Raw genomic sequence first — 27176 nt, 5'->3', positions numbered from 1 at the left:
AGGATGGTTATTATTTTTAATTAAAACAGTATTGACTTTCATTATCAGTGAATTCAGATACTGCATAGGCGGGAAGCCATTCATTATATTTAGAAGTCATCGCTCCAGATACACAGTACGAAATAACTATTTTTGTTTAGGCTCTGCCGATGCTGAACTGTAACCCAGCTTTTGCACTGAGTAACACAGCTACTGAAATAATACTGACTAAAACACTGTTTGCTTTTCCTCCTTTTGTTCAGCGTCTGAACCCAACCTGAAATTACGATCCAGACTAAAGCAAAAAGTGGCTGAACGACGGAGCAGCCCCCTGTTGCGCAGGAAGGATGGCCCGGTGGTCACCGCTCTGAAGAAGCGCCCGCTGGATGTCACAGGTGTGTTGGGCCAACAGCAAAAGCTGCAAACTCACTGAAGGTGGCCCTTTCCAAAAGCAGTTCTTGAATCTGGCTGATTTTGCAGTCCGGATCTCGTGTGGGTCTTAATGTTGGAGAAGAGTATAGCGACAGGGCAAGGGGTGATGGTTCTAAGTGAAAGGAGGGAAGATTTAGATTAGATATTAGGAAGAAATTCTTCACAGTGAAGGTGGTGAGGCCCTGGTGCAGCTGTCCAGAGAAGCTATGGGTGCCCCATCCCTGGCAGTGCTCAAGGCCAGGCTGGATGAGGCTATGGGTCAGTGGGAGGTGTCCCTGCCCATAGCAGGGGTTGTGGCAGGATGGGCTTTGGGGTCCCTTCCAACCCAAACCATTCTGTGATTCTATAATAGTTCACTAGTGGGTGATGCAGGTGTGTGCCAGCAACACAAGTCCTCAGGTACCCATCTACAGAGACAGCATTGCCAGCACAATGACTTTTTTTTGAGCTACCTTTAAGATATGTAGACAGATACAGATGTGCCACAGGACTGCTGTTTTTTTCCTGAGCATTTCTCTGATCTTCAGCAACTGGTGGTTGAGAAATAAAATTTCTCAAAGGTGATTCTCCTACTATACATGGGGAGGCCATAACTCATAGCTGTCTTTGTCCAGCAGTAAATGTTTTACAACCTTGGGATGTTTCTGGCTTTGGGAAGATTGCCATTTTTCCTTAAGTAATTATGTTCCAGTTTTAAAACATTTAAGGCTTTTTTATTTAGTATATATGTAGCTGGTATTTTTGACTACATATTTACAGTTCCTTGTTGAAAAATAGTATTCTTCTGAGAGTGAAATTTGTAAGGAGGGCTCTGAGTGAACTGGTTTGGATAGATCACCATAAAGTTAATTCTTAGCACCATCTAGGGATGCCTGTGTGTAAGTACCACTATCTGACTGCTTTTTCTTTCATCTAGGTTTTGAGACACTCTATCATGACTCACCCAAACTCAGAGTGAGCTCTCTTTAGGTTTCAGGAGGTCCTGGGGCAGCTGTGTGCTGCTCTGTGTCAGCACCTCTCAGCTTGGAAAGGAAATGGGTTTCAAGAGCTATGTATAATTTATATCAGATCTGAAAAGTGAATTTACCTCTCTCCTTCTATCTTGTTATATGTCACGTAGCTTTTAGGATAAATCAGGCCCCAGTGTCTGACTGTGTGATCCAAATAATGCCCTCAGAGATAGCAGTGGAAGCTCCTGCTTCTCTCTGGGCACAGACCTGGTTCTGGAAGGCAGCCTGGAGTCTGCCTGGAGAAATATCTGAGCAAAGCTGAGCAGGAGCAGAGCTGTGCTTGGTGCTGGCTCTGGGTGCACAGATGAGGGTTTGAATGTCTGTTGGAGCAATTATGGTAAGAGCAGACTTCTGAGTGTAACATAACTTCTAACAGTCCCTCTGCAAGGGTAAGAAATCACTTTTAATCTTTGGAGAATACATCTTCATAGAGTCAAAGTTTGAATGTAGTAGTTTTTCTACTTCTAGGTAGTATACATGAAATCTACTATATTGTTGGTAGTGACATGGTACCAAAAAAACCCCACCAAAAGACTGTTCTGCATGCAGTCAGAATGTTTTTTCATAGAGAAGTTCAATGTCAGGTGCTCAATTTGGTGTTACTCATTGCTAAGCTCTTAGCCTGCTAAAAGCAAAGAGAGAAAAAAAAGCCAACCAGACATCTCTGATGATTTGATGGAGGTCCTTGCAGTGATCAAAATAGCAATATGTAGAATAATGCCTCTACAAGTAGTTAAGAAATCCTCCGAGTTGTAACAGTTGGCTTTTATTTCTTCTGGGGCATCCTAGAGCAGTTATGAGACTGCTGCAGCCTGAACCCTTGCAGCTGCTGGGAGATTCTTCTGATGTTGGGCAAATCCTGTGCCCGAGGGTGGAGGAAAGCTCAGGAAAAAAAAAAAAAAATGTTTTAATGTTATTTACTTTCAAAAAAAAAAAAAAAAAGAGAAACACTGGAAGCTGTGCCTTGCACAGGTTGAGAGACGTGAGGAGGGAAGTTTTCTGGCTGTTGCAATTCCATCTTCTGGTTTTGTTTGTTGTTAGTTCTACATAATTAATGGGGAGGCTTTGATTTCAAGCTGGCCATCTCTGTGGTTCTGGCTGGCGAGTTCACAGGGAGTGTGTTGATTAAACATAGCGAGGTGAGAGGATTTTCTGCCAGTCCTGGTGATAACAGAACTATCCGGAGGCATTAATTTTGCTTTAGGTCTTCCAGTGAGAAAGTGGTTTGCTCTCAGAGTGGAGAAGACTTGCCAAAAAAGAAGGCAGTGTCTTGAAGTGGGTTTAGTCTCTCTTGAATCCAGTGGAGTTTCACCTGGCTTTTTGTGAAACGTCCATACTGAAATGGTTCCCTTTGAGGCAAGAGCAAAATCCAGCACAATTCGTGGTGACACGGAGTTGGGGTAGGACTTGGAGGCTGATGAGGTTTAAAGAAACGTTCTGGAAAAATGATGCAGAACAATCCCACATAACTGCTGTTCGGCCTCTGCAAGCTTTCCGTGTCTTTTATCATCTTCCAATTGTGTTTAAGGTCATGAATACTCTTTTAAAGAGAAATCCCCATGAGGAGAATACATAAATAAGGTGAGTAGGTGCTTGGAGAGGCCGTTTGAAAGTGCGTATCAGTGTTTTAAGAGCCCTGTGAAAATTTAAAGGAGGAGATGGGGAGGAGGGTTGCCTTCCTCCAAAACAAAACTTGGAGGATTGTTATCTGCCTGAATATCATCTCAGAGATTGCTTGTCATGCTGAAAGTTGGTTTTGGATGTGTTTTAGACTCGGCGTGCAACAGTGCTCCTGGATCTGGTCCCAGCTCTCCAAACAACAGCTCCAATAACATCAGCGCTGAGAACGGAATTACAGGATCAGTCACCAGTATTCAAGCAGAGGTACAGAGCCTTTCCTTTCTCTGGGTTTTAGCACTTGGGTTTCTAATCAGATCGCACAGGGGTTTAGGTGTTGGGGCACACAGACAGGGTGTGTGGAACGCTGCAAACCCCAGATCATGACTTGGAGCAGACTTGGGGAATTACCTCTCAGGCTGGGCTGACAGGATGCATTACCTGTTTATTAAATCCAGTTTGAACCAGCTCAGGAGCTGCTTGTGGTAACTTGTGCTGGTTTTATTCTGAGTGGAGAGTAAAAATAGAGTGATTTGACAAGGTAAAACACGAAGAGCATTTCCTGGTCAAGCACAAGGGTTTTAATGTATCGGGCATCTGTTCTCATACATTGTATATAGGGTGATCTTGCTCACAGGAGGTTACTATGAGTATGGCCAAAACAGAACTGGATTAAACAGATTGAACTTTTTCCTCCCCATTTAGGGTTGAAAGCGTGTTGCCAGATACATGTGCTGAGGTTTGCAATGCCATAGGCTCCCACCTTCACTTGAGGCACCTGCTGTGGCTGTCAGGGCAGGGTGTTGGGCTGGGTAGAAGGGCTGGATTCAACACAGCACTGTGTTTGGTGTTACTGAAGCCCACCTTTTCCTAAAGGCATATTATGGGGTGTAGGCCGTGTTAACTGTCCCTCGCTACAAGCCTTAGAGAACCAGGGTGGTTGTGTCATGTCATTGGGGCATTTCTTTTTATGCAGCTTGCCCTCAGTTGTTCTCCCTAATGAATATAGCATCTGTCTTACAAATTTTCCTTTTATTCCTTATGTAGTGGGGAGGCGGTTGAGTCACCATCCCTGGATGTGGTGCTCAGGGACGTGATTTAGAGGAGGGTTGTTAGAGTTAGGGTAACGTGGTTAGGTCATGGTTGGATTTGATGGTCTTTAAGATCTTTTCCAACCTGATTCTATGATTTTACGTAGGGAATATGCATCCCACTCTATATTCTCCCCTGCTGACTTACCCAAAACTTGTCTTCATCCACTCTGCTGTGGATCTTAAAGGATTAAGTCAAGTATTGTGAAGGCTGAGCAGTCTAAGTTAGTCTTAGCTTGGCCCTGGAAACTGGTGCTGTTCTGAAGAAATGTGTTTTTTTTAGATGCATTCCATTTAGTAATTTGGAGCAGATCTGAGAAAAGATGTTATGAGAGGGGTTATTGGTTATTGGTTAGGTTTGTGAAGCTGAAGGCTGGCTGAACTGCAGGCACTTTCTAGTTATGTAGCTGTTAGCTCCAGGAGGATGAGTGCTCATCTACCAGCTTTGCTGATGCAGGAGCTGTCAATCTTATCTATACTTAGCAAACTGCAAGCCTCTGAGCATCAAAGGCCACCACCTTCCCTTCACCTCTTTTTGCAGCTGTATTGCAGTGGCTAATTCACATCAATACCGCTGCATGGGAGGAAGGAAGCACCTTGAGCTAACATTTTAAAAAGAACAACATGTCATGTACCATCTTCTTATACAAAAAGCAGGAAGAAAATGTAGTTGTTAATCTCTCTGAAGAGAATGAATGGAGTGTTTTCACCTTTTCCTCTTTTCTTTTTTTTTAAATAATGAATATATAGCTTAAAAACGATTGTGCAGTTTTAATGTTAAAGCTATCCAGGACTACATAAAGTGTATTGGATCACTGCCATCGTAGAACAGAATAAAGTATAAATCACTGTGTGATGGCAAACAGGACGTCGATAACCCATCGCACAAATTGTTCTCCCAGCATTTCAGGCATACTTGAATGGCTTAGCTAAACGTCCTAGTTCCTTGCATCAGTCTGGGGGAAAATGGCTCTGCGTTTTGTGTTGTGTGAAACTAGCTGATCCCTTTGCCTGGAGAGGTTTATTTGGGAAAAACTGGATGTGGCAGGGTTTTGGTTTCTTTCAAATCCTCTTTGGTGTAAGAAATATTCCCCAACAGCCTAGGAGAATAAGATTTATTTGATACCAGTCGACCAGGCTTGCATTATGTTCCCACTTTTGTGTAGAATATTTATTGAAATGCCTCTGAAAAATTAGTGTTGGCAACTTTCTGTTCTATGCTTACCTATATTTTCTAATTTTAAGTGAGAAATGTGTCCCTCTGCTTGTTAGTTTGCTAGGTCACCTCTTGAGCCATTCCAGGTATGCTGGAATGTGGTATTGGGACTTCATTACAAGTTCAAGTGCTTGCCTTCCAAATAGAAAGACTTGAGCTCTCTGCTTCCTTTGAAAAAGACAATGCCTATTTTTAAATAATGTTTTTTAAGTCTGAAGGCTTTTTTTTGCCTTGGAAAGGTACGTGATATTCATTGCCATTGTAGCTGGTAGGAGCCTATAAAAAGTACTCGATTACAGGGGAAAATTGTGCATGCTGAAATTGCTCTCTTCTGTGCAATTCTAACATTGTTTGTGTACAATCCAGAGATGGGATTTGTATATTTAAAGTGATGATAATGCTGCTAAATATCTTATCCTTATAGTGTCAAGCTGCTGTTTTTCTCATCCTTGTTTCTAAAACAAATCCCCAGGAGATGGTTTGAGGCACAACTACACTTTATCGATTGTTCAAAGAGAAAATGGATGTTGGTTTATTTCGTTTACGGTATCAGTAAAATATTTCATTACTCTGCTGGCAATAACTATCTTGCTCTCAATGTGGCGTGCTAACATTTTGTGTTATTTAAATTAAAGGCAAATTGCCAGTAGTGTTCAGAATTACTCGAAAAAATAAGTGTGTGGGTATGCACAATCATACGCCCTTAGCAGGTACCATTCAACAGCAAAATGCTCTTTTCCAATTTCCTCCTTTGTGGCAGCAAATTTGTAACCAAGATCTTAAAAGCAGATTTACTCTTTAATATATTTCCCATAAGCTTGACTGACATTAATGAAGGCACAGTAAGACAAAGGGAAATAAAAAATTCACTCTACAGATGAAATTTCGCACAGTATCGTATGAAAGTTAAGCAGCTTTGCTGGATGGAATTCAGACCTGGTTGGACACTGGGACAAGGGGCTGCAGGTTTGTGGCACAGCAAAGATTGCATCTGCAAGCCCAGCCCAGCATCACATAAAGGTGACTCATGCAGTCATGGGAAGGTTTGCTCTTCCTGCATGGGCACCTCTAAGCCCAGCTCACAAAGTTGGGCTCTCCTGGGAGAGATATCAACTGGCCCACCAGAACCAAGGAGGCAGGATTGCTGCTGAAGGTTGCTGTGCATTACTTGTTTTTCAATACTTTTTCTTATTTTAGTGCTCTTTTTTCCCCTCTGGTGGTTGCTGCAGTGATGTTACTCACCACGTTTCACCTTTTGAGGAGAAAAGCAGGTTTTTGTTACCCAGAGCTGGCCCAGTCTTGCAATCAAGGAAGTAACCTGCCAAGTCCCATTTCCTCACATAGCTATTTAGGTCTGAAATGTATAAATCCGTTATCCAGATCTCTTATGCTATGGGAATAATGTATGTCATTGTAACATACTAGATTAATCATTAGTACTTTTTTTTCCACAGCAGCAACTGAGTTAAAACGATAGAAATTCCATAGAAAATCTTCCTGAAATCTAAAGGCTGTTTGATTTAAGCTGTTTATGTAAGTTTTACTGTAGTTGATTTAAGTGAACAGAACACTTGTTTCCTAATAGAAAAATCAGGCAGTTTAAAATAATGTAATTTTTATAATGGGCTTTCTACCAAGTATTTCAAATCAATCTCATTTTGTAATTAGGTATTTTTACTTTAGTGTTCCTGCTTTAAATGGCCGCAAGGTAATTCAGTAAATCTCACATTTCATCCTGAAAATCGGGGAATAGCAACATAAAAAGGCTCTTTGATGAAATTTTGAAGTCTGACTTAAGCTAAAGCACACTGGTAAATAGAACAAATTGTCTGTGATTTGCTAAAGAGAACAACCACCAGAGTAATGCCTGTCTGATTGTTACAGTAATCTGTTGTAGCTTTAGAAGGGCAAGCACTCTATAGAAAGAGAAGTAAGGCTGGATCTGAAGCTCTCTCTTTCAGTATTCTCAGTGTCAGAAGTGAAATTTCCTGCTTTGTACTCTCCTGATGGGCCCTCACAGCCACTGTGCAGCATCCTCCCTCCCATCGGTGGTGCAGTCTCACTGGAACAGTGTTCTTCATTTTGTTTGCAGACCAGCCTGGCTCACCGACTGGTGAATCGTGAAGGCTCTGTAACACAGCTTCCACTCTACACATCTCCTTCTTTGCCCAACATCACACTAGGACTGCCTGCAACTGGCCCTTCCAGCGTAAGTGATGGGGAATGCAGGCTTCAAATTGGTGCTTGATTTCTCCCTTAACCCACCCTGACGTCGCCTGGGTGTTTGCAGGGAGGATCAGCGCAGCAGGATGCTGAGAGACTTGCTATCCCAGCCTTGCAGCAGCGGATCTCTTTATTTCCTGGCACCCACCTCACTCCCTACTTGAGCACTACAACGTTGGAAAGAGATGGGGGAACCGCACACAACCCTCTTCTGCAGCACATGGTCTTACTGGAACAGCCAACTGCACAAACCCCCTTAGTCACAGGTGAGCACGTGGTGGATAATGTGCAGAGCCTGACATGCAGGGTCTTGAACATTATCTGTGTGTTTTGTTGGTTTAACTTACAAATTTGTAGGCTCTCCGATGTATACAATGAATACATTTCCAGCTAGAGTAGCCACACCATCCAGAGGCAGGAGGAAGATGCCTTGTCAGTTTGGCAAAATGAAATTAAATAGCATTAACTTGCTATTTCTGCTTTTCTTATGCATGTAACAACTTGAACAATGTTGTTCCAGTTCTAGCCACTGTGAAGAGGCAACAAAATTGCTGTGTCTTGTGATTACCCTTCCTGTTTATCACTGATGGTTTCTGTTCCATGTCTAACGAAGCACGCATTTGCAAAATCACAGATTAAAATACTGGCTTTTTATCATTATTACAAATGGCAAAAACGTGGCAAAACCAACTGCGTTCAAACAGATTGTATTTGTTTGTATATGTTACATTTGCAGTATGTTAATTGCTTTGAATCACTCCCTGTGTCATGTTTTCAGAATTAAGTACCTGTGGGAAGGCGTATTTCTATAAATAGGATTGATTCAAAGCAATATTTCCCAGTAGGACACATTTCTGTTTGACAGTGTGTAGTACTGGGACAAAGGATTTTCTGCTTAAGTTACAGACGTGTTGATTTTTATTTTTTTCATTCCATTTCGAATGGAAAATTTCTTGGGTGGTGAGGCCCTGGCAGAGAATGCCCAGAAAAGCTGTGGCTGCCCCATCTGTGGCAGTGCTCAGGGCCAGGGTGGATGGGGCTTTGGGCAGCCTGGTCTGCTTGAAGGTGTCCCTGCCCACAGCAGGGGTGGGGGCTGGGTGGGCTATGAAGGTCCCTTCCCAGACAAAGGATTCTGTGGTTCTCTGAAATCATTTGGAGATGTTGATTGCTGAAACATTACAGCACTGCGTTTGAACCGTGTCTGGTTTTAAATTTGAATTCCCAGAATATACATGGGGTTGTGATAAGCTTATAAGCATGTACATGTGGAGAATCTGAGACACAAAAGTGTGGTGTTAAAGCAGCACCCTCAGAGCTGTGAGAGTGGTGCGTGCAGGTTCCCTGAGCCTTAATGTAGTTTTCTATTGCATTCCGTCATAGTTGTTATGGTGTGATGTTGTGCCCAGAGTCATGACGTGTCTCTTCACCAGTTGTTCTTTGACAGAGGACTGCTGATGAAGAGTCATTGCAAAAGACTTCTTCTCTTATCATATCACCAAAACTTTTCCCCATTTGTACAGGTATTTGCATTAAAGAGCTCATAGGGAGTGCTGTTCTGTTTCCTATTCCACCTCTCTCAAAGCTTCCATCTGTTTACAGTGTATTACGTGTATTCCTTCTAGTCCACCTGCAGTGTGTGGTGTTTTTAGAGCAAGTACAACTTGTAACAAACTGACACCAAGGAGAAATGTTCACTATACAGCAGAGCAGCAACAAGAAGCACACGCTCCAGATGCAGCAACTGAAACAGAGCAAGCTAACACGTGGTCTCCAAAGCCCTAAGTGGACTGGCTGCCAGACTACAGTTAGTACTTACAGCTTCCCTGGAAGCAAAGTGGAGTTATTAGTATTCTGTTGGTAGCCTTTAGCTGTGGAGATAGTCTCCTGACTACTGCAAAATTATCCAGCACACAGCATGCTGGCTTCATGCAGTTAGACGTGGGGATTTGGGGGAGCTAAGAGTCTCTGCTGGACAGTGGTGTGCTGATCTTATGAGCTCGGTACTGGTTTTGCAAATCTAATGTCTGGATTTTAGCTGGAGCACGGTAAGTGATTCACCTTGAGTAGAAAGTGGTAATAGAATCTAGGCAGTACAATTGTGTCCCCCACTAGAGCAGACCTGGCATTGCTCCTGCACCAGACTACTCTGGATCATGTCTGTCACACTGACATGTATTTACTGAGCAGGAGCAATGTGTCTTCCTTCGAAATCTTCGCAGGAGGACTTTGGTCATTCACTTGGAGACAAGTAGTCTTCCAAGATGTCCTGTACAGTCATGTAAGATCCCTTCCTCAACTGTCTAACTTGGACATTGCTGTAAGGAAGATGGACCACGTCCTTTCAAACGATTCATATGTTCACACGCATGTATATTTATGTATGTATGTATACATACGCACACACATGGTTATAAAATGAGATACTCTTTTAAACAAATCTCTTCAGAAAAGTAAAGGGCAAACTGGCCCAAGAAAAGAGGCCTCTAAATTAATTGGTTTCCTCCATGTAGGGCAGTTCTGTAAATTAACGGGACAAGGAGGCGTTGTCCTGGGCCAGAAGCTTGCAGGTGTTTCTGAACTGCTTCATTCAGCTGGCTGCAGCTTTGCTCTTTTTTTGAACTTCCCCAAGCCTAGAACCAGGTCTCAACGTTACTATTTGAGCAGTTTTGACTGTTGTATACAATGAGGTACTTTTTTTCCCAAAACTACGTGCAGTCTTATCCACGTTAGGGAGGTGACCATTCACACTAGTTATGACTTTCTTTCCCAAAGTATAGCTTGCAAAGGCTTACCCTCAGCAACTCCACCCTTGGGTTTGGTTTTGTGTCGGGTGTGTCTTCACATCCCAGCTTTCTAAGAAGCATGTAAAGGTATGTCTTAAGAGAGCAGAGCAAGAACTGGCTTACCAAGAAAAAAAGAAGACAGTTCCTGCAGATATGCCCTTACAAGAGCTCAGATAGGTTTCACATGGTAGTCATCCAAATTGCCCAGGGCATATGAGTAACCCATGACATCCCAAAAAACAGCTTTGTGTTTTAGTTGAGTTACTAGCATCAATATACAGGACAGGGATGGAAATCTTTTTAACGCTTTATCCTCTAAATTATCTCTAAAGAAATAATGATATCTCTTGGCTCTCAAATTCCTGAAATGCATTCATGTTTCTCCAAAGCAATCATGGTCAGCAGTTTATCACATGAATGTCTTCATCCTTAGTCACTTCTACAGAGCAGTTATAGCACCACCAAGGAATTCCCTACATGATCTAGAGAGAGAACCAGCTCCATCATCAGCCATCATCCTTCAGCACGTCTGAGAGCATCCCCTAAGGCAGAGCTGCTGCGTGCTGCAGGGCAGCAGCAAAGGTTGGTGCTGTCCTAGAAAAGAAGCTGGGATGACTTGCTTTACCAAGGCAAGTTGTTAGACTTCAGCTTCTCCTCAGAGCCATCACTGTGCATCTAATTGATGTCATCCACTGAATGATAGAAGGGTCCGTAAGATATTGCTGAATTTAAGAATGAAATATTGTCTAGGGTCTATGAGTAAACAGGCAAGCAAAGAATTTAAAAGTGTTATTCCATCCAGTGGTCATTAATGGTTATCTGTTCTCTTTTAAGGATACTTCAGCTGTAAATGGTGAGGTGGCTGGTTTTAACGTTATATGTTGTTGTCACCATCAGTGTTACTCAACAGCCGTTTTCTCCCTTCCTTTCTTCTTCCTTTTTTTCTTCTCTGCTGTTTTTTCCTCCATATTATCTTCAGACTGGTATCTTTCAGGACTGCCCCTCCACGCACAGTCTCTGGTTGGTGGAGAACGGGTCTCCCCTTCAATACACAAACTCCGGCAGCATCGCCCACTGGGGCGCACGCAGTCTGCTCCCCTTCCCCAGAACGCCCAAGCCCTCCAGCAGTTAGTGATCCAGCAGCAGCACCAGCAGTTCTTGGAGAAACACAAACAGCAATTCCAGCAACAACAACTGCACATCAACAAGGTAGGCACAACACTTTTAAAGGCTCTCTCCTCATGTGGCATCGACTCCAGCAGTAGCCAACGCTTTGATGGTTTCTTGTGTTGTAATGTATGTGGTGTCTGACTCCATAACCGATTGGCTTTCATCCTTGAGCCTCTTTTTCATGATTTGGAGAAATACATCAACAAGGATGGGGGCATGCATCATTGCAGTGAGGATCGATACCTCTCTTGCAAGCAGTGGGAAGCAGTACGATTCAAACTTTGCAGTAATACTTTTTAAAGCTGTCATTGTTGCTGTTCATCCACATCTAGATCTTTGTCAGTTTTGCAGCAGAGAACTTAAAAAGCTGTCAGGTAATATGGGAGAAATAACTGTTGTGTGTACGTTTGGTGTGAACAGGAGAAGGAGCGGTAATATGAATTTGAGAGAAAAAATGAGAGATTTCAGACATGACAAAATTAGAAAATAACTGAAAGGGAAGACTTCCAGACGTACTGAGGTGTTTTTCAATGAGATTACCTTTGGAAAGAGAGAAGCTGTTCCCATCTCCAGTTTAGATCCTCTTAACTCTGTCCCTGTGTAAAACATGACAGGTTTCTATCCATTTCTTCTCCTGAAAACGAGGGCTGTATTGCTGCACATCCTGCAGAGATTGTTTTGAAGATTAATTAGAAGTGATTCAAAAATTAACTTTGAAGAACGAAAGCTCTACGTTTAATATCTCGCTTTCTGTACATCACTTAGGCAACATCAGGTGAACACTGCAGAACACTTTGCCAACGTGCAGGTTTTGCAGCTTGGGCATCCCGATGTTATGGATAAATCTCAAACAGAGCTGCTCTAGGGTGATTGCTCGGGCGTGCATGTAAAAAAGACAACATCTGTCCTGGTGTTTTAGCCCAGGAGGTAAAGCTTGTTTTCTGAGGGTGAGATCTGATCACCAGTGATACGGATGGAGCTGGTCCCAGCTGAGATATTGTCAGAAGACACAGTCTGTTGATAGACTTGCAGTGTAAAAAAGCTGTGAGGGAAGGGGGAAATACTTCATAAGCAGTGCGATATTTTTCTGGCTCTTTTATTGGTGCTGGTTCATTTCCAGTCGTGGCTTTCTTTACAACACAAGCCCACAGATAGGCTTCGGGCTCAGGGAGACGAGTCAGACAGCAGGCATACACCTTTTTGGGGTTGCTGCAGTTTAATTTATGGTGGAGATTTCTTCAAACATTTCCACTGTTCTGTCGTACGAGAAAACAGAACTACAGAGAGCCGGGTGAAAAAAAAACAGCAGAAAACAAGTTTCCAGTGAGAAGAAAGCAACAATTTAAATAAAGCCCCCCCCTCCTGCCCCCCGAAGTGCTGTTTATGGACTGGAGCGAAGGCAGGATGATTACACAAGCTGCTGACGTCAGTCGTGTACTTCTGGATGGTGGCCATCATGCAGTGCATGTGCCAGCCCTGGCTCGGCTTGGCCCCACACACCAGGCTGCTGGGAGCTGCTGTGGCCAGAGAAGTTTCCCTTCCCTCCCCCCCGACACACTCCGTGCAGCAGACGTTGGGTCTCGGGGCGCTGGGTAGGGTTTCTTTGTTAGGAAGTCCATTTCAGTGGTTTGTTTGTTTTAGTTTTGCAGCATTTCCATTGCCAGCACTTGGAAGTGCCCAAAGGCTCGCTGTGACGTACCTCCCCAGCTCATGCAGCCTTTCACTCGGACCTCCCAGAAGCTGCAGAGCGTGCCGTTGGAGGAGCCTGAATTTCAGCTTTGTTAACCTGGGGATGCAGCACATCTACGGGGGGAGTGCAGTTAAACCCATCACACAGGCAGTTTCCGTGTGTTTGATTTATAGAAGCAAGGAGTTAACAGCGTTTCGGTGCTCGCTCTGTATGCGTGTGGCAAATTTATCCCGTGGGACAGCATCCAAGTGCTGACACGGAAGAAGACTTTTCCCAGACACACGGATATTTTAAGACCCTTGTGTGCAGGAGCGTGAGGGCACAACTAAAAATAATGTAATAGATTGCTGCCTTTTAATTATTAGCAGAACTGACAGCGCTGTCTGTTCGGGTTTGGGTTATAGTTCCTGTAAATAACGTGAGACTGTTTTCAATTGCTTGTGATTTTTAAAGATTTTGGCCTTACACTTTCCCTGTTTAATATCTAGATCGGATTAGATTTTAGCTCAGACAAGTCTTGTTTCCAAAGGGGCAGCTAAGGAAAAACAGGTAGTTTTTGCTCCCTGATAATAAGAGTAAGAATAATCACCTAGGGGATTCTGCCTTAAAGCCTTGGTGCTTGAGGCTATGGAGCTGCAACCTGACATTTGACAAATGGGGGAATATGAGGGCTGCACACCCAGTGTTTGTATTGTCACCTGGTGGTGATGTTTGTGTTTGCTTTGAGGAGGGAAAATAAAGCACACACAGCCCCCCAAAAACACCGTTCCCTTAAAAATGGAGACAAGCAGAGGGCAGACAAGGAGCAACAAGGGATAAAGGGCTGCAAAACTGGCTTTCTCTGATGCTGCCCAGCCCTGTGCTCTGCCTGAGCTGCTTGTTGAGTGGCATGGAGCAGCTCCTCTCCTTTCCCTCAGTCGAGTTGCTGTGAGTTTGGGTGCAGTAACATTTGCAGGGATGATCATGCCCCCAATCCATACAAAAGTTCAACAGTCCCTTCTTCAGAGCCAGGGGTTGGTTCAGTAAAGAAGATTCTGGATGAGATACTGGATCACTCCTTGTTAACTGAGCTCTGTGCAACCTTTGATCTGAATGAGGCATGAGCCCTGGAACAGTAAATACTAAACAAGCCTGAAAAAAAAATAAAAAAAGCTATACATTAACACAGGTGCATTGGAGAAATGACCTTAAATTGCACTAGCAACGCACGCCTGTGTTTCCCACCTTTTTTTGCATGTTTAACATTCAAACGTTCATTGGGAATATTTGTGAGGCTTTTTCATGGTCGGAGGAGCTTTGCTGGGGGTGAGGAATTGTTGTTTTGCTGTGAAATAAATATATATACGCCAGTCCTGGCAGCATTTCACCTTCTGTAACAATCATTTCTCTGCAGGCCTCAGTCTCTTTTAAGACACAATTTTAGTCTTTCTTATGTGTGAGAGAGAAGCAGTGTGTTGCTTGCAGATCTCTGTGTCATTGGAGGTTGGCATCAGGGGGTATTTTTGTCATGCCAGCCTTCTGGAGCCTGGAGAAGCAGGATAGTGTTCTCTGGGTGTTTTGAGTTAAAAGAATAGCTTTGCAGCATGATGGTTCTTGAAGCAGCCATCCCCTTTCTGAAGAGAAATATGCAAGTGAGATTTCCATATATCCTGTGCCAGAAGACTCAACTTCTTACCTTTCTGTAGTGAAGATGAGTCTTTTGGCATCACTCCACTGAATGTATAATTCACGAAGCTTTCATAGATCAGATAATCTCCCTTTTAGTCCTGAATTGTGCTGTTAAGCAGATTAACACAGAGCTTCTGTGGTCAAATTGTGGTTCTCCTGGGTAAACCCCGTTTGTAACACACTGGAAAGAGCAGTGTTTCTCCAGCTGTGGCATATATATGGCACAGGTATGTATGCCAGACTACAGTGCCTTGACTTGTCTGTAGTGCAGCAGCATTGGGTGGATACAGTTTTACTAACACCTAGAATTTAACCTTGCTATTTCCTGATTTTTTCTTTTTTGGAACACATTGGCTGTTTAGCCTCAAGTGACTTCTGGAGTGCTTTTTAATATATAATGTTCAATTTGTACGATTGGAAAAATATGCTGTAGATTGTATTGCACAACATTCAGCTGGGGCTGTTATCCATTGAAAGTCTAAGGAAAACCTGCTTAGGAGTAGTCCTTACTCACTTACCACTCAAACAATTTCCCCCTGCACTCTCTTCTCTTTACTTTCAGGCTGATGGATAAAGTAACAAGGAGTTTTCATCTTCTTCAAGAAATGTGCCTGTTGCTGCATACATGCTATTAAGGGGTTTTGCCAGGAGCCATTGCTCTGTGTGTTGTTGTTGCAAAGCTCAACACACCTGATATAATCAAGTCCATAATTCCAATTATTTGGGAGAGGGAAGAAAAAAACCAGCTTCTGCTGTTGCCAAAGCATTTTTTTTCTTGCTTCCCTTCCTGTTCTCCTCCCAGACAGTCCCTGTTCTTTGGCTTGTTGCAGCTCAGTTGCTTGTTGCAACTCTTGCCTAGGCAGAGGTGAGCAGGCTGGTGGTCCTTCCAGCAGGTGGGCTGCTTCCAGCCGTTAGTGTTCTTGCTGTCTCATCACTTGAGGGGGTAAAAAAAAAAGGAAATAAAGAAATTTTTCTTGTCTTCAGCTGCTGCAGAACATTGTGCCAGCTGCCTGCATCGTCGCCTGTGCCCAGTGCTGCCTCTCCCCATTGTTCCATACCATCTCTTCTCTTTAGCCTATGAAAATAAAAAACTAGACTTTCCCATTCTTCAAGGGAATGCCTTGAGTGATAAGAGTCAACCTTGATAGCCAAAAGAGGAGGGCTTGTGTTACCATTTCTGAGTGGTTCATTCAAGCCCTCAATTTTCTCCTCCAAAATCTTGTCCATGTGCCTGCTCCTCTCAAGATGCTTTGTGCCTCCCTGCTGGTCCTTCCCTTTTCCTTGAGCATCCCGGCCAGTAGTCACTCCAGTGCTTCTCAATTTTCAATTCCTAGCTATATCCTTAATTCGAGCGACATTTTTTTTTGCTTAGGATGCTTATGAGCTGAGCCCTTATTGTCACCACATCTTCTCTCTTTTCTCATTTTTACCAAAGCTGCCTCTCCAGAGTTGTTCTTTCTTCCCTGAGTGTCCTCTTTCATCTGCAGAGGAAGGAAAGGGAGGTTTCCTCTTCTCTCTTCCTCTGCATGATTGATGTTAGCAGTGAAGGAGAGTGGGGTCCCAACTGGTAACATCCATTGTTTGGCCCCATTACCCAAACAGGGAGGCTGCTCCATCCCACTGGATATGCTCTGCCATTCCAAGCACAGAAACGGGCTTGTTCTCAGCAGTAATGTTGTCTGATCTGCCTTTCAACATCTTCCTATCTATGCAAAGTTGGCCCACTCTACTTATCTAGCAGAGTGGAATGGGCTTTTGGCACGTTGTCAAGCATGATCTCTTTGAGCTCATTCTACCTGTAGATAACCCTGAATGAGTTGTATGGAACTGTGACAGTTTATCCTGAAGTTCAAAGCTGTGTGTGGTGCTTTCAGCCCCCAACCCATGTCCTTTACACGCCGGTCTGTCCAGCAGCCATGAGTATTCTGAAGGATGTATTCCCTTCAGCAGGTATGCTGTGTTCCAAAAAAACTGTCGCTAATCTGGTTTTTGAAAGCAGACCTGTCAGCAATTCTCAGTTATTCTATGTTTTTCAGTAACTACAATGAGGAGAAACAACGGAGTCACGCCAGGTTCCTTTGTTGCACTCAGAAATTGGAAGAGATCTTGAGATTTTCAAGTTTTACCTACAGTCATGCCCTGCTCTGTCAGCCTTTCATTTCTGAAAGAGCCTTCTATTTGTGTAGGACCAGAAATGTCTTCTGTAACTGATTGTCTTCTAGGAGACAGATTCAGAGGTGCACAGTTTAATCAGAGATTTCCAAAAGGAAATCCATAGAGCCTCACTGAAATACTTCATCTCTGCATCTACTTCCCAAGGAGCTCTTCATCTGCCTTTTAGCATCAGAAAAGATAACGAGAAGCAGTAGATACAGAAGTATGTAGTAGATACAACACGTGCCAACTGAAATTTTACTAACAAAGAACAGATCCTCTTTTTAAAAATTTTTCTATATGAAGCATTCCATGGAAAAATGAATAATTCTGTGAATTTCCTTGTATTGGGACCTCAAGTTGCTATATTGTTTTTTTTCTTTTTATCTTTCTAGGAAGATAAGAAATGTGGCCATCTGATGCCTGATTCTTACTAATGCTTGTGAATTGAGTTGAGTTGTTACTTCTGTGCTGAAATAGTTGTCTAAGACCAGAGCGGCAGTGCCTTTCACTGTGTTTTATGGTGGCAGTGTGTCATTGCCAGGGGTGACAGTGTTTAAAAATAGGAGAATAACCTCATTGCAAAAGGATATAGAAGAGCTAAGTAAGGGAGAGGGTTGTTTATGGTTCACTGCGTAATTGTTTACTATTTAAGATACGTTTGTGACCATTTAAAATGCTCTCTTAACTTTATATTCATTCCCCTGCACTTAGATTACCACAGCTTTTCTTCAATTGACATCTTGGTTTTGAGCATGTGTCCATAGAATTAGAAAAAAAAGGAGGATTTTCAAGTCATTTTTAGTCATTTTATGGGCCTGAGGTGTGCAGCATTGTGAATTATGTGAAATTTGTTCATAGCAGTACTTTCTTTGCAGAAGAATTGGGTTGCAGCAGCTGGAACAAGTGACATACCGACAGACTCAGTTTATATCAGGACAGCAAACAGAATGTTTGAAATGACCTTGTCATGGACCACTTGATCTTTCAGCCTGCATTGTAGCATTTTACAATGTGCTTTTCATTAAATTACTATGTCTTAATGGAATTTGAATAATTTTAAACTTCTAGGGAATTACGCTGCTTCTCATTTCCATTAACTTGACAATGACATTGTGAGTTATTTTACCAGCATTTCACTCACCTTGCATAGTTCATAAGTTGAAAAGGTATCAAGTTCAAAGCCTGAGAGCTGTGATCCAAGCAGAAAAAAGTCAGTGGTGATTTATGGTGATTAAATTACCTTTAAGGCAGATTATATTCATCAGGCCTCAGTAAGCTTAAAGAAAACTGATGAAGAACTACCTTTAGCTTAACGTGGTTTAGCTGTGCAGGTATGTGTGTGTAAATAGTCACGAAACTGGAGAGATGAAGGCTCTGTGGGGAAGAACCCACAAAAATCCTCAGGAAGTTATCACAGAATAATTTAGATTTGCAGGCTCCTCTTGGGATCGTCTGCTCCAAACAGGGTCAGTCAGAGCAGCTTGCCCAAGACCACATCCAACTGGGTTTGCAGTATCTCCAAGGATGGAGACCTCCACAACTTTTTTGGGCAATCTGTTCCAGTGTATGACCACACTCACAGCAAAAAAAAAAAAAAAAAAAAAAAGAGTTATATAATGTTCAATTTGTATGCTTTAATTTCTGCCCAGTGCTTCTTGTTCTGTCATGTGTGACTGAAGCACCCCAGGCCTGATAGGCCTAGGTATGTTTAGTTTAAATAATGCCTAAACCTGGTCTTCATCCACTGGCTTCTTTGCTCCTAACTTCCCCACTGGACTCAGGAGCATGTGATACCTGAAAGCCAATCTTAGTGGTGAAGAAGGCATTGAGTTTTGTGCCCATGTCCATGTAACCAGGTCCCTCTTTGGCAGTGGTCCCACATTTTCCCTGATCTTTTTGTCTGTTTTCCATCGTATCTCTTGCCAGATTCAATTCCAGGTCAACTTTGGGTTTCCTAGCATCATCCCTGCAAGATCATATGTCAACACTCTTCTTGTGGGTCACTTGTCCTACTTGCACCCCTTTTATACTGCCCATTTGTGTCAAGCTCAGGTAGGAGATCTCTGCTCATCCATGCTGGCCTTCTGCTACCTGTGCTATAGCCATGGGGCTATTCCAAGCAGATATTTGAAGAAGCTAAAGTCTGTTCTTCTGAAATCCATGGCTATAGTCCTGCTCTTTACCATGCTTTCTACTCTTTGGGTCTCGAATTCCACCATGGTGTCACATTCCACCAGCACTTCAAAGTAACCCTCACCTACTTCTGTCTGATCAGGAAGTCTGTAGCAGCCTACCCATTACATAAGCACCCATCTTGGTCTGCCTGCTGATCTCTAACTCCAGACCCATACCAAGATGCAGAATTCCGTGCATTCCTGCTTTTTTCTCAGTGTAAAGAGCCTTTTCCCTACATCCCAACTTGTCCTCCCTAAATGACCAACATCCCTCCATAACAGCACTCCAGTCATTTGAGTTATTCCACCAAACCTCCATGCTCCAGGGCAGCTCATGGCCCTATAACTGCACACGCAATTCAGATCTTCCTGTGTGATCTTCATGTACAGAGGCATTTCAGAGTCAAGTATGCAAATTCCCCAGGACAGACCTGAGGGCTTTCCCCACCAGGCTGTAGTGCAGCCACCTCCTTTATCACATGCCTGTACACAAATGGGTGCCACTTCAGCTATTTTGTGGATTGCTGTTTCATATTTTCTCGTACCACTTTGTGCCCTTGGCTTGGCTACAATGTCCACAGCTGTCTTAGATGCTTGTTGAAGAATCGCTCTGCCCTGGCTTTTTTAGGTTAAGCTGACTACCAGGCTGGCTAGCCCATTGAGAAAGCTCTATCTAGGTAGGTAGGTGGCTTCTATCTGTTCCAAGCAGCTGTTGACTCTCAGAGAGGACCCTGTGGTTATGGAAACTCACTCTTGCCAACAGCAGCCATTCAACCAGTCACTGACCAGTACAAGATTATTGGCTCTTTGTAACTAGGACGGATGGACTGTACCCACCATATGCATTGGGGATCAGATGAACCCCACAGGTTTTGCTTTATGCTAAGCAAGATAAGGCCCTTCTGCATCTTATGCTTCTTTCAGGAGCTGAGATAGACAAAACTCAGCAATCTGCAAGTGCTAGAAAGCTCTAGCCCTGCATCCTCATCCTTACAGTGCTCTGATGATAAAGGAAGTTTTGAACCCCATTTCTGTGACACCCTCTGCTGTAGTTATGAACAGTTTGTTGCTGTCCTTGGTGTGATACTTTCAGGCAATTAATCCTTAATATGGCCTTTTTATGCCTAAATCTTCTTTGAATAGATTTGCTGAAGTTACGTGGCAGAGCTTCTCTTCTTACATTTAGGGAAAAAGGCTTAGTTTCAGATTTGAGTCAATGGTCTTCAAAGAATGAGTTACTTTTAAGTAGTCACTCCTGCATGTGTTCAATAACCGTGTTTTGATTTAGCTTTATTAGATTTAAAATCAATATTGCTTTTCATACCAATGACCTAATCCCTATTAAAGCTCTGCCCTGACAGCTTTCAAAGTTCAGCATTTTTTTTTATAAGCTTGTGAAACGGGTACAGTCTAAACTCTTTAAAAGAAAGGACATTAATCTATTTACCTCTGCTGGGTTTAAAAATAGTGCACATACATTTTTGCTCCAAATAAAAATCATAAGCAGTTTGAGACCAGGTGCTGAGAATTTTACCTCACTGATCTATTTGCAAAACGTTTGGGCTTGTTGAATTACAGTGAAAATTAGATTGTTCCCTTTGTTTTAGCGGGCACATCTGGAGAAGCTCACTGCCTCTTGTTAGGAAGGTCTGATTAGAATGATGCTCTTCTTGCACTTGGTTTCTGTAAAGATGCTGTAAGTTTACTGTCCTCAGTTTCCTCTTAACTAACTACAAAAGAGCATAAGTTTTGGAGGAGTCTTCAGGGAAAATTCTCACAGTTATTTACAATAATTTGTGGTAATTTTTGATAAAATTCCTGGGATGATTCCAGAAGAAGTTGAACAAACAGTGAAGCAGAAGCCCTCTGAGAGCACTTGTCTCTCTTAATTTATCAGGATTTTAATTGCTGGACGTGTTGATGGTTGCTACACTATTTGTGAATTCAACTAGCATCCATAGATGAGTAGGCATAAGAGGTTCTGATTGCTCTAGGAGGAAAATCAAGTGCAAACTAAGGGGCCTTCATTACTTAGGACGTAATATTTCTTTGATGGCACTTAATGTTGAGACTAAACTGACCTTTCTGTTGCTCTGTTGTTTCAGACCTTGTTTATAAGAGCTATAGTTCACGATTTCTCTTTTCACGAAGCTGACTCTTTCAGGAGAACACAGTAAACTTGACCTGCAGTGAGTTACATTTTACTATCAATTAACCTCCCGGATGTTTGCAGATAATATCAAAACCCAACGAGCCAGCTCGCCAGCATGAAAGCCACCCAGAGGAGACAGAAGAAGAGCTTCGAGAACACCAAGCCCTTTTGGAGGAGCCATACAGTGACAGAGTGTCAAGCCAAAAGGAAGTCCCAGGGCTGGCCAATATGGTGCAGGTGAAGCAAGAACCCATCGAGAGCGATGAGGAGGAAGCTGAGCCACAGCAGGAGCTGGAATCTGGGCAGAGGCAGGCTGAGCAGGAGCTGCTCTTCCGCCAGGTGAGCTCAGAATGCGCTGGGGGCTCCTGGGGTTGAGTTGTTTAGCAGCATCTGGAGTGACAGGTTGAATCCCTGTATGCTACTGTGGATGAAAGTCAAGGAGATAACCAGCCCTCACCTCACAGATACATACAGCTGCTAGGAGTAGGTGTCAGAAATCTGTTAGTTACTGATACAACTGACCCAAATTCCTAAAAAATAGCTTAAGATTTTCCCAGCTTTTCAATGGCAGATTGTAATCATCACATCAAGCTTCCCTTTTGTGTAGAGAATGGGAAGGTTAGTACTAAACTAACTGGACATACTTGGCTTGTGCTTGCAGATACATCCCTAAGCATAGCTGCATGCAGCCTGCAGAGAGGACAAGACTTGGTGTTTGTGAGGGTGATGGGAAAAAGCCTTGCAAGAAAGCAGAGGAATTGTTTTACCAAGTAAATCCTTGTATTAGCCAAGTCCCAAATGGTCACTGTGATTTTTGTGACTACTCATTTTTTGAGCACTAAATTCTAGCAGAGAACTTGCTCACGCGAGGGATCCTAGCAGAGGATTTTGTTTTATAATTCTAACGTTCTAAAACAGATTGACAACTGCAGAGAAGGGCTGGATAAGGGTTGGAGTGTCAAAGTGGTTTTTTTTGGAGGGGATTCCTTCTTTGGCACTGCAAATCCCAGAGATCACAGGTGCGCTCCCTTTTGATGGGAAAGACCAGAGGCTTGGGATTAGAAGCATTAAATCCAGTAGCCATGTAGCATAGCATTACCTCCCAATTATGTGGCAGTCTCCCAGAAAACACTGTCTGTGGTAGAAGTAATGAGTGAGAAAGTTACAATTCTCTGGAGGGACCTGAAGTGCTCAGCTTGTCTTTGCTGCCCTTAGTGCCTGACTGTACTTTGAGCCTCATGAACCCCTGCACAGCCCCTGCAGCCAGGAACAGATTGCTGAAGCACTGCCAGGGTGTAGCTCTCAGAGTAAATCCACAACCCTTGGCTAGGGAAGGCAGACTGGTGCCAGGCTTGCTGTTGTAATGTCTGAATCAGGTGCAAATTGCTTGCTCTGCGTAGATGTTTGCATTGAGCTACTTGCTGCTGTTTCCCTGGCACTGCGGGGCCGGCTTGTGGGCCCCATATGTCACTGCCTGTAGCTCAGAGACATCTCCAGTCCCAAATTGAGAAGCACTGTCTTCATAACGGTGCTGCCTTGAGGGGTTGATGCCATTGCCAACCATGCTTGTGCAGAGCAATTTCCTAGATTTATGCAATCACGTGTAGGCTTCATTTCTCTAGTAAGAATAAATAAATGAACGTGATGTGACGTGCTGCTGATGCTGGACCTTTCGTGAGGCTACCTTCAGTAGCTACCTGCTTCTTTTCCCCACAGCAAGCCCTCCTGTTGGAGCAGCAGCGCATTCACCAGCTGAGAAACTACCAGGCATCGCTGGAGGCAGCTGGCATGCCAGTCTCCTTTGGAGGCCATCGGCCCCTGTCCCGTGCACAATCCTCACCCGCCTCAGCCACCTTCCCTATGTCTGTACAGGAGCCACCCACTAAGCCAAGGTTCACTACAGGTAATGTTGGAGAGCACTGGAAACCAATCAGTGGGGCTGTGGTAGCTGTTCTGCTTCACATTGGGTTTTTTTGCCCTGTGTCCATGCAAAGCTGTCTGTCCAAGGGCTGAGTTTCAGCTGGCTGTGGGCTCCGTAATATCCTGTTGTCTATGAGAATGTGATTGGTCATCCTATGCCCTGTTGTCCTGCTTTTGCATTCCTTTGAGGGACAGACACCCTGTAATCCAGACGGAAAATAGTCTGCAAAAATCAATAGAAACATAGCATGGTACTTTAATTATGTATCTCCAAAAAAAAAAAAAAAAAAAGGACAAGTCATACACTGTGACAAGGCTGATTTAGGTGCGAGGAGGAGAGTGGCAATGTTATTGAAAAAGGACAGCATGCCAAATGCAGTATCTGTCGGCTGTATTTTCTGCACCTTCTCCAGTCCCTGCATAATCTCATGCTGTAAATTATCCAGTTTGGGCTTTGTGCCAGACTAACCTTCCTTCCACAGCACTCTGCCTGGGAGTCAGTTGCCTGTGGGTTAGGAAAAGCGAGGTGAGTTGATCATTCCAAGATGTCAGTGTGGAGAAACAGAGGGAAGAGCGTTTTCATACCTGTTCAGTCTTCATCTCAAAACAAAAATTATGAGTGCAGTTCTGTATTTGTCTCACGAAAAAAGATGTTAAAAAAGATGTTAGTCTCCCCACAAAGACTTAAGGTCAAGAATAACTATTCTTCCTAAATCAGGGAGGGCTTACGAGTGCCTTTTTTCCATCAAAATCTTTTTTGTCTATTCATTACAGATAAAAGTGAATTATGTGCAGCTTGTCAGGGCCCACATTTGGTAATTAGGCAACCTTATTTTGAAGGTTCTGCCTTCTTCCCAAGATGTCAAGCTCTTATTTTCTGAATGAACATTTTGCCATGTGATATATGCCCTGAGGAAAGGAAAAAAAAAAATGCTGCAGCAAGGGCAACTCATGATTTATCCATTTAATCTTATTTCACCCACTCTTTTTTTTTTTTTTCATCATTAAAATCAGCACTGTGAATTAGATACTGATGGTATAGTGATAGTGATGCATTAAAGCTGACTTTGTTCTGTAGCTGCTAATTGCTGGGTGGGAAGCATGTGCAATCAGCTCTCTAAAAGTCCAGGTAGTATCTAATTTTTGAAAATCAGCCTTTCAAGTCTCCATCTGCTGCTAATATTTAAACTTTGAATTTTAGCAAAACTACGTTTCCAGTGTAGTCAGTTACAGCACCAAGATTATTCTAGCTTTTGGCTTTTGCCAAGAGTGTAAAGAAGGGTAATCCTCCAGCTCACAGTCAAACCAAATGAAACTTGAACATCTAACACTCTTAGTCCCAAACCTTGCTGCTTTGAAAACAAATGGAAGCATGGCCCTAATGTAAGAGATTATTCATTCTTCTCTCTCTTCCCTTCTCCTCCTCCAGTACTTAAGTTGCCTTGTCAATCGTGCACAAGACTGAATATAGAGTAACATTTCCTAGCAGAGGATGTATGTTTCACTGAGATACATGCTTCTGAATTTCATTAGAATTATGTAAGAATGTGACAGTAAGAATGCAGGTCTGGAGAACGATGCTGCATTGGAAGGACACTGGTAGAGTGTTATGATTTGTGTTCCTTGTAGGAAAGGTTACAAAAAACAGCCTACAGTAAAAGGTAAAAAAAAAAACCTGCATTGCTTTTATATAGTGTTGTACATGTATTTAAACCAGTGCAATGACAGTGTATTTCACTGTTAAACTTCCTTTTTATGGCATTTACCCATGTCCAGACTCCAAGGGCTTGATTTTTCCACTGCCTTGCATCTCATGCACATCTCTTCATTTACAGTAGATGGATGGAAGAGGGAAAAACACAATTAACTGCTGCCAAGAGAGAAGGTGATTCTTGGCATTTGCTGGCACTAGTAAATTTGAAGCCCTCTCCACACTCAGGCTGGAAATCTCTTGTTTCCTTCCCTTTTTAATTCCCAGGGAGAGATATTTCAGACAAGCAGAGTTACTGTATTCCCCACATGCATTCTTACCCAGGCGAAGGACTTGTTTAGTTAACCAGCACTATTTGCTTACAGTGGCAGGAAAAAAGAGCCTACTACTCTGAGCATGCAGGCACAGAAAGGAAAGGCAGCTATCTCAAATGTTGAGCATGTGTGCACTACACTAAGGCTGGTTCTGTTTTTCTGAAGCAGCCTGTAGTCTATCAGTGATTGTGTTTTTGGAGGTGGATACTAAAGCTTAATCGCTGGGATTGAATTTTTCTTTGAAAGGCAGGAAATGAAACCCTTGGGGATTTTTCAAAGCAGGCGATGCCGAAGAGCATCAGGCTTCTTTTTCACTAGGCGGACTCATCTGTTTGATAAGTGGCTGCTTTGGAGATTGATTCTAACACAAATATGTGCTTTGGATTTCGGAGAAGTTAAGATTTGAATTCTTGTGATCATTTGATGAGAGGGGTGGAAAAACGGACCTCTTTCAGTGGCCCTAATGAAGCCAGCATGATTACTCTAGACACGAATGTGGCTCCTACAGATCAGTTATTGTCCAACAAACAAAGGGATAGTTCATCACTTTTGCATTCAGAATACTGTACAGAAGGGGCTAACGCTTTCTCTGGGCAGAAGTAGGACCAGATAGCTTGTGATTCTGTTCTTTATGTATAATTCGTTTTCCTGTCTCTGTCAGTGTCTAGTACCTGAGACTTCAAAGGTAAAGAAAAACAGCAACACGATGTACTTACTACTCAAACATCATGTGTGTTACTGCACATGAAAGTGAAAACAGTGCCCTCCCTGACTTCTTCAGGCAGTTCATTTTGTATCCTGAAGCATGGCATTAAATTTTCCTTCATAGCAGAATATGAAAGAAAGTTAGTTGTTGAACTTGCCCTCACTAGCATGCGTAGCCCCCTGACTTTAATGAGTACTTCTTTATGCACTGTTCTACACACTTCAATAGGGCTTCTCAGGTTAGGCCATTAATTTGCATAGCTCCAATTATCCAGTCTCTGATCTCCTCTAAAAACAGTGCCACAAATTATTCTGATGTTCTGCTTTAAAGTTGTTTTTTTTTTTCTGATGAAGGCATTTATTCTCTCCTATGCAGAGTGATATAATTATCTGAACCTCAAATCATATGTTTGTTCTGCCAGGAAAGGCGAGTTGGTTGTAGTGTAGTGCTGACCTTTAAAAATGATTGTCATGTCAGAAAGAGTATTGCTTCCAACATCATTTACTTTAACTCATAATGGCCAATGTAATTAAATATTTTAAGCTTGAATTATCAAGATTTCCTTTGTGCATATGTCTTCATCTGAGTGTCCGCAGCCACAATAAGCAACTTGGAACAGTTCCCTTCTCTTCACTGAGAGGTGGCTAACTGCTCTTATCAGTGAATCTTTGGAGAAACTTTATAGCTCATCCAAACTATATAAACCCTGCTGTAGTGCTGCAGTTCCCATTAACTTCAGAAAACAGGGACAAGTAAGCATCCTACCACCACATTTTCCAAAACCTTTTCCTTTAACTCCTCTTTCTATCTAGTATTTAACAGGCTCAGTTAGTAAAATCCATTTTAGATGTACACATGCATTTTAAACACACCTGCAGCTTTCTGGCATTTGCAGATGTGGGTGAAGAGGTGCTGGGGATCAAGCCCACGAGTACTTGTGTTTGCTCTTCTCAATATTTGTGGCCCTCCTGGGTGGCACCAAGTAAGGTGAGCTGCTAAATGCCTCTGCCTGGTTCTGAGCTGACACCAGGCTTCTCCAGAAAAACCTGGGAGGCCACTCACAGCTCTGCTGTGAGTGACAAAAGAGGGTAAGATCAGTGCAAAAATCTGAACTTTCCTTTGTTTTTATCACTGGTTTGATCTGTGTTGCATTCTGCCCTGCC

At 42.9% G+C, this 27176-nt stretch overlaps 1 protein-coding gene across 11 annotated transcripts in view; it reads left to right on the top strand.

Moving 5' to 3' along the window:
* The window catches only part of HDAC4 (histone deacetylase 4), a 217509-nt gene that overhangs the window by 141449 nt on the left and 48884 nt on the right, over positions 1-27176 (top strand). For 9 of the 11 annotated variants that reach the window (XM_031604499.2, XM_090144556.1, XM_090144557.1 and 6 more), the window contains 7 exons: positions 243-374; positions 3193-3305; positions 7438-7554; positions 7636-7834; positions 11331-11560; positions 21444-21701; positions 23079-23265. In XM_031604499.2, coding sequence (XP_031460359.1) covers positions 243-374; positions 3193-3305; positions 7438-7554; positions 7636-7834; positions 11331-11560; positions 21444-21701; positions 23079-23265 — 1236 coding nt within the window. The remainder of the gene's footprint in view (positions 1-242; positions 375-3192; positions 3306-7437; positions 7555-7635; positions 7835-11330; positions 11561-21443; positions 21702-23078; positions 23266-27176) is intronic. The other 2 variants (XM_090144555.1, XM_090144554.1) reach the window with 1 other exon arrangement.

The sequence above is a fragment of the Phasianus colchicus genome, chromosome 7, assembly GCF_987193195.1.
Source record: "Phasianus colchicus chromosome 7, bPhaCol1.hap1.1, whole genome shotgun sequence".
Classification (NCBI taxonomy): Eukaryota; Metazoa; Chordata; class Aves; order Galliformes; family Phasianidae; genus Phasianus; species Phasianus colchicus.
The sequence above is the reverse complement of the archived record's forward strand: the minus strand, read 5'-3'. Positions and strand labels throughout refer to the sequence as shown.